We start from the raw sequence: 11003 nt of genomic DNA, 5'->3' as shown, positions 1-11003 counted from the left end.
TAGGGTAGCTGTAACTGGGGCAGCTGTGGTTCAGTGGTAGAGTTGGTGGTCTCTAAACTGCAAGGTCGGAGGTTCGATCCCCAGCTGACACAGGGTTGCTAATGCTCAATCAGTGACAGTGTGTGAATGTGTATGAATGGGATTAATTAATACTGATGGAAACTTTACTCAGCAGCCTCTACCATCAGTGTGTGAATGAGTAGGTGTGACCTGCGGTGTAAAAGTGCTTTAAGTAGTCAAAGGACAAGAAAATTCTACATTTCCCCTCACAGTCTGCTCTAAGATCATTGGACTACCTGTAAGGACTTTGACATCGAGCAAAGACAATCAGGCTAGTCCTGCTGCAGGACACAGGGGAGAAGAGCAACCTTTGTCCCCCCAACAGACACCAACACCTCTCACCCATGCAGACTCTCAGCTGTCAACTTTGCTTTCTTACTTCCTTCCATTCACCTTGCACCTTAACTGCCTCTGCTTTATCTGGTCTCATGCACTACATCACTTTATTCTATCTTTTCTATTTCAGTATTCATACAGTTCTGGTTACTTTATTCCTGTTGTTTCTTATCCATCATTGCACTACGGTCACTTTATTTATCTCATATTTACCTTTACAGTTATATTGTATATATTAGTTCTGTTGTTCCATTATTCACCATGCACCTTATAACTTATCATTTAGTATTTGCCTACTTGCACATAGTTCTGTATATATATATTTATTTCTCGTTTACTGCACATAGTTCTGGTTACATCTGTTTACATCTGTTAGTCCAATCACTGTCCACTTATATCTACTTTTTATATTTAGTATTTTAAGTTAAGTTTAAGCTTTAAGTTGTATTTAAATTGACACTTTATATTTAGGTTAAAATGTTTCGTTTACTTGCACTGTCGTTAATTTACTGCTCTGTGTGCATTTGAATTGCTCCCCGGGGACAAATAAAGTTTTTTGAATTGAATTTGAATTGAATTGAATTGAAAAGCAAGTAAGCATGTCTTACCCGCCTCTTTCTGAGATGTTCAGCCCAGACTTCAAACTGATTTCCTTTTTGTGTCCAATTTTTTATATTTTATTGACTTCTCTCTCCAGGGTCCCAAAAAAAAACCACACCTGCCAATGAGAATATTTTTTTTCCAGGTTTTATTGAAAAATGGCTTTACAAATTAAGTTTGACAAGCAGCTGCACTTCTGTATACAATGCAATTAAAAAAAAAACTAAAAAAAACCTCTGCTAGGACAGTTTGGACTGAAGTGAGTCCAACATGATTCAAATATAAATACATACATACAAACATACAGGGATACAGAATTCTCTTTACAGCATGGACGACACATTATGTACACTAGCTTTAAATATCATTCAATCTAACTGTTTATTACAGTGTAGCACTTGTGAAATACTGTGAGTGACCTGCATGTGATGTTGTTACTCGAGAGTCTCTTCAGGAGGCAGAGCAGAAAGGCACTGGATCTTAACCCACAAGAGAGGAACTCTCCACTCGCTCGCTGTACTGAAGTAAACTGCTGTGATGAGCCCACAGAGAAAAAACTATTTCAATGATTGTTACCCAGCTTTAATAGAATTTATCATCATAATACTTTTGACATGATTGAGTACCTCTGGAACACTGTTATCAGATCCATTAAGCCATTCTAAACAAACCCTTCTTAAGAGCAGCTTTAATACAGCCCTGAGTTCTGTTTTGTCTTAACAGCCTGATGAGGCTTTTTGTCACTAAACAAACAGGGAAGTAACTTTGGCCTTGCCTCTTGCTAAAGACTCCTACTTGACTGGTTTAATCACAAACTATTCACCTGCCGGGCAGCCTGCAATAAACTCTCGGCTTCGTTCTTTATTTGATTGCCTTGTAAGAACTAGTTAAATTCCTGCAAGTAAATCCTGCACCAAATAAAACATGGTGGCACATGAAACTGTTTATTTCTCTTATTGGTTGACATGTGATATCTGTTCAGTCGAGGGGGAGTGAAGGTCCCTGCATAGATCTGAAGGGAGACTTTGCAGAGCTAGAACAGCTTGAGGAATAATAAATTGCTTTTTCGTCAAGTATCTCCCACTCAGCAGACAACAGACGACGCTGTAGTTCATTGCAAAGGAAGAAAGAAAAAGTGCAATGCAACCTAGCATGACTCAACATCACACCTTCACCTGACATGCTTACCTTTAAGCCCAATTCACACATGCAACAAAAAAAACTTCTGAACATGTCCAGAGAGCAGTAAACACAAAGAGCAGAGTTTTTCACTCTGTCTTTTTCCAGCCGGCCCCTTTAGAAAACTTTCTGCAAGAAGTCCGGGAGGATGTGTGAACACAGCAGGAACAGTTCAGGAAAATTCAGTTCAGGGAAAGTGGGAGGGGGAGATGTTTATATCCTGCACGTAATGAAACTGCTTCATACTGTATGTTTTAGTTGTTGTCACAGTACCCAAAATTCAAACTTTGATATGGAAGGAAGGAAGAAAAAACTGTCATCAGAGTGTTGGACTCTATCTAGGTGACACACAATCGCTGTAAGGGATTTCAGGGAGCGCTTTTTTCCTGAAATGTTCTAGAAATGTTCAGGATTGCACATGTGAAAACGGCTCAGGTTGGTGTTGCTGCGATACATTCTCAGAAATACTGCTGCTGTGGTCGGAGTATGTTATCTATCGTCCAATGAAAAACTAGCAAAGACTTTGAAGGATAAGGCGTGTTCACCAGGGGACGACGGGTGGTGCCAGACAGAACAGACATAAAAGAATGGTTCTGTCATTATCCAGAATCCAGGGGGTCAGCGGGGGGTCAGCCCAGGTTCGTGGATGTCCCGCTGATTGCACTGAAAACGTGGAGGGAGTTCTGCAAAAGTGAACGCATCATGTCCTCCTGGTAGATCTGCGGGTCAAATGAAAACACAGATAGTATGAGTGTCAGTTTACAAAAACACACACACACACACACACACACACACACACACACACACACACACACACACACACACACACACACACACACACACACACACACACACACACACACACACAAACTCATGTAAGATAAGTTTTTCTCCTTTAACTTTCATTGCATGATCAGTCAGGGTGAGACATTCTATGAGATGTGTTTCAACATATGAATGAAGAGACAAAAACATGTTTTTTTTATAGAATGCATCCTACACATCAAGTCTTAAAAAAGAACTGTAAGTCAAAAAATATGACTCAAAAAGGGCCTGTTGCTACTCGACGATCTTGCAGAACTGTGAATGATAATTATCTCGGGTGAATCACTGATCAAATCGAAGACATGGGCTGGGGGGTTTGTCTGGGTTTCTAGTCAGAGGACTTCCAGCATGTTCAGTTGTGTTTCTGCTGCCAGTTTCTTCAATGAAACAGCTGCTGCAAGAAACGTCAAATGAAAAGGGGGTCCATGCAGCAAAGCAGAAAACACAACTCTGCACCGTGTTTGCATCAGTAAATAACTTTCTGTGTGAAGAGTTACATTTGCATAATTACTCAATTTACAAATCACTTCTTGTAGAGATTTTATTTTTGCTTTTTTTTTCTGTAGGATTTTCTGTAACAGCTGGAAAGAAGCAGATTGTTCCATGTGCCTGTTTCTGAATTATATGTCCGCCCAATGATTGACTGTTCGCCTGTCACTCACAGGGCTGACATATCATTTAGAAACAGGCAACCAGCCACACGCACGTTCACACCTACGGGCAACTTAGAGTCACCAATTAACCTGCATGTCTGCATGCTCCGCACAGAGAGGCTCCTGTCAGACAGGGATTCAAACCAGGAACGTCCTCGCTGTGAGGGGACAGACTGCACCACTGCACCACTGTGCGGCCTCATTTTTGTTGTTGTTGCTTTGTGATTTAATTTAGCTATGCATAAGCTGCAAGGCTAACGGCTAACATACTTATGTATAATAGCAGAACAGACGTTATAACACCGGCTGCAGAGTTTAAAGTGTTTTTTGCAACACGTTTTAATATCAAAGTCAATGTGCTGGACTAGAGAGGACTTTTTAAGAGGTTAAGCATTGATAGCTGGAGCAATATACGTGTGAAATGTGTGTGTGTGTGTGTGTGTGTGTGTGTGACTGGTTGATTTGTATTTTGCTGTTGCCATCATCTGCCCAGGGACAACAGATGGAAATTAGCTAGCTAGCTAAATCTGGTACAAAGCATCTCTTCTCTTCTGAGACTAATGTTTTTTTTGTACACTGTCCCTCATTCAAATAAACCATTAAACTAAACTAACTAACAGTGAACTAAACCTTAACATATCTGGGAACACTTCAACTCAACAGGAAAAGGAAAAAAAGCTTGTATTACCGTACATGACACACAACAACGTCAGAGGATCTCACAGTGAGCCAAAAGACATTAGGAAAGCAATATGGCACAACATCTGTTGTGGTTTCTGCTGCAATCAAGCCATTACTTAGTGTTTGAACAATGCTCTCATCTGGGCGTATTATTCAATCTGGGGTATTTTAGTGAGTAAACTGTATGAATAAGTAGTTTTTGTCATTCTAGCGTTTGTTCTCGGCGAACCACAGTTGTTTGCTGGTATTTTGATATGCATTAAAAATAGATAGATAGATAGCAGTAGATCTGCAGCCAGAATAAAAAAAGGTTTGTATGTATGCTTTGTGGACATGTCTACACATGCAAATATGCTAACCATGAGCAGGGCGATACTGTGTGTGTGAAGACAGGATTTGAGTAGCAGCATCTCTCATTTGCATTATTTCCAACAGCACAGTGTCGGCCAAAATTCACACTGACAACAAATAACCCTCTGATGTATCTGAGAATGTGTCAAGTTTATCAAAGACTCCTTAAAGAGATAGCAGCTTAAAACAAACTGTTTCAGGCACAGGCTGAAAAGAGGGTTTTTATGGACCCCAGTAAAATATAAATAAGGAGTTTTTTGAGCTGCAAATCATGCAAAGCTACTCTAAAGGTTCCACAGACTGACAACAACATGAAGGGTGAAAATGAGGATAATATGGGATCTTTAATAAGGTGCAAACTAAATAAGTATGTGTTCCAAAATGGCACAAAAAGACAGAACACAACTTTGAAACAGATTACCTGTTCTTCCTTAAAGCTAAAGGCAAGCACATTGGAAGGGGAAAAAAAGCAGTTAGTCAATTAAAACACACACAAAACATCAACCTGGCAATGCAGAAAAACCTTTAGAAGTTTTAGTACAGTCATGACTAATTCCATTGACTGTGAGCGTTTCAACACAATTATTGACGAGCAAGTGAACTCCTCCCTGGAATGCGATATGTTGTTGAGGCTGCAGCACACATGCTAATTTTAATTTAAAATGTTTATCTTAACTCTGCAGAAAATGATTGTAAACGCAGGAGTGTGTGAGATGTCCCTGGCCCCCCTTTCTGAGAAATTATTCTGTTCTTCTGTTCCAACAGCCACAGAGGCTGCTGGATGTTTCTGAAAACTCCACACACATCATGGGCGTCCAATGTCAGGCTTACAGTATATTTATGAAGCATTACCAGCAGGGTTAATGCAGTCAGTGATAATGGCTCTCTGTGTGCCAGTAAGGAACCACCAACTTCCCCACACACATACACACACGCACGCACGCACGCACGCACGCACGCACACACACATACACACACACAGGCACACATAAGCACATAAAAGTGGATCACTCATGTTTCCCTTGGGTTCCTCTTTACAACTCTAACATATTCGTATCATTTGCTCTGTAAACTAGTCGTTACCCTTAACCACATAAAGTGTCATAAAGTTCCACTACGCTGCTCCTCGAGGTCGTCATGGTTACATTAGAATAATAACATCAACTGTTGAAAACAGATTTACTTTTTATGTTCTGTAGTTGAAAAGTGGCAATGGACGCCATATTCTATACAGCTTACACACATTTTACGGTGTACCCCAAGGCAGCGTTGAGGGGTTTCTTTTGTTCTGATCGTCTTATTACAAAAAAAAGCATTTTTATCGCCTTTGTCATTCTCTCGCCATGTGGGAAGCTTTGGTTTAAATTTGTGCAGATGTTTAGATTGCTACTCTCTCTAAAGCCCACAACCTAAGCACCACAGAGGTTTATGAAATGTGCTTGTGTTTCTAGCTATATGCGTTCCAGTCACACATTACAAAGGTCTGCCTGGAAAGCAGTGAGTAAGAAAAAAGATGTATTCGATCTCTACATGGAAACATTTGACCTTTTAAGCCCAATTTCCACCAACCACGTACGGTATACTCTGATCTTGCCTGCGTTTCCACAACCATCTGTACCCTTACTTTGTAGGCGGGATGTAAGCCGGATAGTGATAGCGGGCGTCAGCTAGATTATAAAAGCTAGGTTATAAAACCAACAAAGAAGAAAAACTGGACACAGTACAAGAAGTGCAACAATGGATGACGTCCAGCAGAGGTCTTACACCTCCGAGGTCAATGGGGCGGCTCCAAGAGCAAAAAAACAAAAAGCACCTTTAAATTACATCCACATCTAAACATGGTGTGTTTTGTGTTTGTCCGCTGTCACACAGGAAGTGACGATTCTTTCAACCAATCAGTGGACTGCAGTGTTGAGCTCCACACTTTAGGGTCAGATCAGTACAGTACAGATCAGTGGAAATGGGGCTTTAGATGGAGGTCACTCTTGACACATGATTGGACAGTGCCCCAGGATTTGAAGGCTACTGAGAGGTGAGATAAGAGCAAATGAGGAAGGGACATGCCAGCACAAAGAACTGGAAAATATTAAAATAAAGGCACGTCTGCTGTCTGAATTCTTTCGGCTGAAAGGCATCAAAACTGTTTTTTTTTGTTAATAATGGCAACACAACAGTGATACTGTGCATTGAGAAAAATAGATTGAGTCAAACTGTCCATTAAAAACGAGTTTTACAGAAGCAGCCTCTGTTTGCAGATTTCACTTTTGCACACGTGTCATCACCTCGACACATGAACCAGAAACGATTCTGCATGTCGCTAATGACAAGTGAGCAAGAACATTTTAATGACTGGGTGTCTACATTTGATGGCCATGAGTGATTATAGGCTCTAAAGTGAGGTTGAATTAATTCAAACATGATTTCAGAAGCTAATAAACACAAACACTAAAGTACAGGTGAATATTCTGTTAATGATGATTACCGTTCAAATATCCTCGAATGTCTTAGAAAATGTTACACTTATACAAGCCTCCAGCAGAAATACTGAAAACTTTAATATTCACACTGGACTACAATGTAGTACTGTATAAGGTTAAAGGTCATATTATTCTAAATACACTTCACCACGTTTCTCTAACTCTAACATGTGTCTCTAGTCCGACTACAAATCCCCCAATGATGAGAAAAGTCCATCCTCTCCATCTTCTGCCTGCTCCACTTTTCAGAAAATGTGTGCTCGAACAGGCCGTTTGGAGATTTTCCCTTCATGACATCACAGTTGTTTTAGAAAGATAATGCCAATATTTGCTTGGTGACTGAGTTGAGGTTGTATCCAGGCCACTGTAGCAAACACTCGTGTGTTTGTGAAGACGTGTTTGTGAGTGTGTCTGGGTGTGTGTTGGGTATGGCAACAACAAAAATATTTTAAGTCCATGAGAATATTTCATTATCTGGGCTAGGCCCTGGAGAAAGTGGGATTACCTGTTCGTGAATGATCTCTGACAGCTCCTTTACCATTTCTTTGAAGTTGGCCTTCAGGCCCTCGTGGTATTCAAACTGGTCCTCTTTGATCAGACGCTCATTTATGTCCAGAGCCATGCTGCAAGCCTGGACAAAACGCCTGCGATGACGAAGAAAATAACGACATACTGTGTTATAAATCAACAACCACATTCCACTTCAAACTGTTGACGATCCAAATAAGAAGGGACAGTGACATCCACACCCTCAACAAGCAGCTTAGCCATCCTCTTATAAAGGGACAAAAGTTACCTGAAGATGTCCTTCAGGTCTTTGACTTTCTTGTTGCCGGACTGGTTGGATTTACTGTCATCCAGGAATGCTCTGGCATATGCCATGGGACCTGCATTCACCTGCGTCAAAACATACCTCAAAGTATGAAGTACATTCTTAGATCAGAACGATAACAATCTGCATTATGTGCTCTCTCTGCCAATTCAACCGTTGATCTCAATCTAGTTTTATGCAGTAATATTAGTTCTGATCATAAGTTGGATATTCTGGTATCTTTTGGGGCCTTTACCTGCACAGAGACGCAGCCCTGCAGTTTGAGCTGCAGCTGGATCATGTCCACCTCCTGGCTGGAGCACAGTTTGGTGAGCTCTGCCGTCCGCGCCTTCATCTCGTCTATGGCGACGTCCACCGGCTTCAGCTCCACTTGCTTCTCCCCCACCACCTCCACACGCTTCTTCACGTATGGGAAGGTGTTTGCAGCTGGAAAAAGTAAATGGAAGCTCACAGGATTGTGCATGCAAAAACAACAAACTACAAAGGAAAATACCTCCATTGAAATGTGGTTCCTGATTAGAATCACAAATCACTAGCTTGTCATGTGTGAGCTATTAAATGCGATGACACATGCACTGAATATAAAACTAATTGGACAACCACTGAGACTTTTTTGATGCCGTGCCAAACAAGCAGCAGAGTTAGGTTGTTGTTGTTTTTTCTGCTCTGTAGTACGTGCAGGAAAGATCAGTCAAACAGGAGCTGATTCTTCTCTCTTCTAATAACAGTTTACAACTGGATGTCAGTGATAAAAGCACAGTGTAGCATGAGGCATCCTAGCGTGCAGCCGCTGCATGCTACAGTAACCAGCTGTAATATTTGCTGCAACAAAACAGCCCACTGTCAAAAGTTATACACAATCGATGCATCTAAATAAAATAAGCTAAATGCTACTGATAGGAAAATTCATTTGTGCAGCAGGTCATGAGTCCTGTTTAAGGAAAAATGTCATAACAGAACAAAGAAGAAGCTTTCCCTCAGCAAGATAACAATTAAAAGAGCCCAATTCTGGCGCCCTATTTTCTGCGCTGCATGCCAAGTATTGGATAGTAGGATGTCACATGAAAAAAAGAAAGAAAAAAAAGGGAAAATTGAACAGTAAATATAATCTGTGATACATTATCTATGCATTACATGGATGTTAAAGAGGACATATTCTCCCCCTCCTCCACCTTTTCAAACAGTCCCCCTGTGGTCTAAATGAAACATCTGTGCTGTGCTTTGATCAAAATATAACATGAATCAAGCACCAGAGGAGGTTTGTGACCCTGTATAAACCAGCTCTCTCAGAACGCTCTGTTTTGGTGTGTGTCTCTTTAAATGCAATGAGCCCCTCTGAGTTTTTCCCAGTAGACATCACTCCTTCGCTAGCGAGAATAAAAATGGCCGACCTGCACAAAAGTTTTGTTCTAGGCTGGTGGTGGAGTCCACGGGTGAAGACCAGGGGAGGGGAGGGGAATTTTTTTTTTTTTTACCAGAATCCCACTGTGACATCACAAGGAGAGCACATTTGAAACAGAGCATTTTTCTCTGTGTTGTAAGACTTATGCAGACCACAAACAAAGGACTGGATGGGTTTATTTCACATGGGTCAGTAGACACTCAGGTTACTCAGATATATGTTCACAAACACTAACAGTGGATTTTTCATGATATGTCCACTTTAAAATATAGATAGGTATAATATGAATGGATAAGAAGATGACCTGTTACACATCATACGTGGTCGAAAGTGCTTTGTTGCTGTTCAAGCTTCAACAACAAAAATAGACTGAAGCCTGCATAAATGTTTATCCTCATATCTGATGACACGGCTGGAATGTGAACATACTTGTGAGCACACTCCTCCTCTTGCACTGTTCCTCCACCCCGCCATGCTTTTTGCCCGACAGCGTGTACGGCGTCTCGAACACAAAGCGATTGATGTTGTGGCACTTCTCGAAGTCCGTCTTCATCTCGGGCGCCTCTTTCTCCTCGAAGTAAGACTTGACGAACGTCACCTGGATGTAGGCGAACTTGGGGTCCAGGTCTTTGGTGATAACCTGAGAGGGGAAAAAAAAAATCACATTAATTTATTTTAAATGGAAAAGCACAACACATCAGGTGTCAGGTAAGATCAGAGTGTTACATATGAATGCTCACTTTTTCTAATATCACCATGGTAATAAAATACTCTTTGTTTACACATGCTGCCTCATCAACCCACTCACTCTTAATGACCAACTTGTTGTTGAAATGTGTGACATAAATAAACTTGCCTTGCCTTGTCAACTGAGACTTAAAAACACCAACACAGTGGGGAAGGAACTCAACTCTTCCAACCTTACACAACACAAATGTTTTTTTTCTCAATGAGCAGAAGTGTAGGGAAAGGTCAAATTGCTATATTTCAACATATATATTTACCCAAGATCAAAGTCAGAGACCACACATCAAGAGTACTGTTTTTTAAAAACGTCTCCTTCCTCAACTTGACCCGCTTCACCTTGTTTGAATCCTGGATTATTCGGACGTTTTCCGGCCCGAACTTTTCCCCGTAGAGCGTCAGCAGCCGCTGAGAGATCTCCGACAGGCCGGTGAGTTTTGGCTCTTTGTAGATGTACTCCTTCCCGTCCTCTTCCTCGAAGAAGCCCTGCGCAAAGAAATAAAACACATTAATTGAGTTATAAATATTTAAGAGTCCATCAGAAGTTTGCAGAGACATATACACAACAAAAAAGAAACTGAAAACCCTTCCTGCTGCAGTCAGGTCATTTCAGGTTCAGGTTACTTTAATTTTACATTTTAGGTACATGTGGTTTCAGGGAGAGTCACTTGCACTTAGTACAGAAAATACATCAAACATACAAAGTGTGTACAAATGTATGTCACATGGTCAAAAGTGCAGATTCCTATCTTAAAATTGATAAGCAAGCCTCCTCTCAGAACACAAAAGCATGCTAGTGTGCAGTCATATCATAAAATCTTCGGTTAATGATGTGCAATGATATGAAGAACTTCCAAAGTGCA

The 11003-nt window shown here is 40.9% G+C and overlaps 1 protein-coding gene across 3 annotated transcripts in view; it reads right to left on the bottom strand.

Moving 5' to 3' along the window:
* Positions 1–1127: 1127 nt before the first annotated feature.
* The window catches only part of dock11 (dedicator of cytokinesis 11), a 90972-nt gene continuing 81096 nt past the window's right edge, over positions 1128–11003 (bottom strand). For all 3 annotated transcript variants that reach the window (XM_061031592.1, XM_061031594.1, XM_061031593.1), the window contains 6 exons: positions 10480–10626; positions 9826–10036; positions 8230–8420; positions 7959–8059; positions 7668–7806; positions 1128–2894 (listed from right to left, as the gene is read on the bottom strand). In XM_061031592.1, the coding sequence (XP_060887575.1) occupies positions 2805–2894; positions 7668–7806; positions 7959–8059; positions 8230–8420; positions 9826–10036; positions 10480–10626 (879 nt within the window). In that variant the 3' untranslated portion in view covers positions 1128–2804. The remainder of the gene's footprint in view (positions 2895–7667; positions 7807–7958; positions 8060–8229; positions 8421–9825; positions 10037–10479; positions 10627–11003) is intronic.

The sequence above is a fragment of the Labrus mixtus genome, chromosome 23 (genome assembly GCF_963584025.1).
Source record: "Labrus mixtus chromosome 23, fLabMix1.1, whole genome shotgun sequence".
Taxonomy (NCBI): Eukaryota; Metazoa; Chordata; class Actinopteri; order Labriformes; family Labridae; genus Labrus; species Labrus mixtus.
The sequence above is the reverse complement of the archived record's forward strand: the minus strand, read 5'-3'. Positions and strand labels throughout refer to the sequence as shown.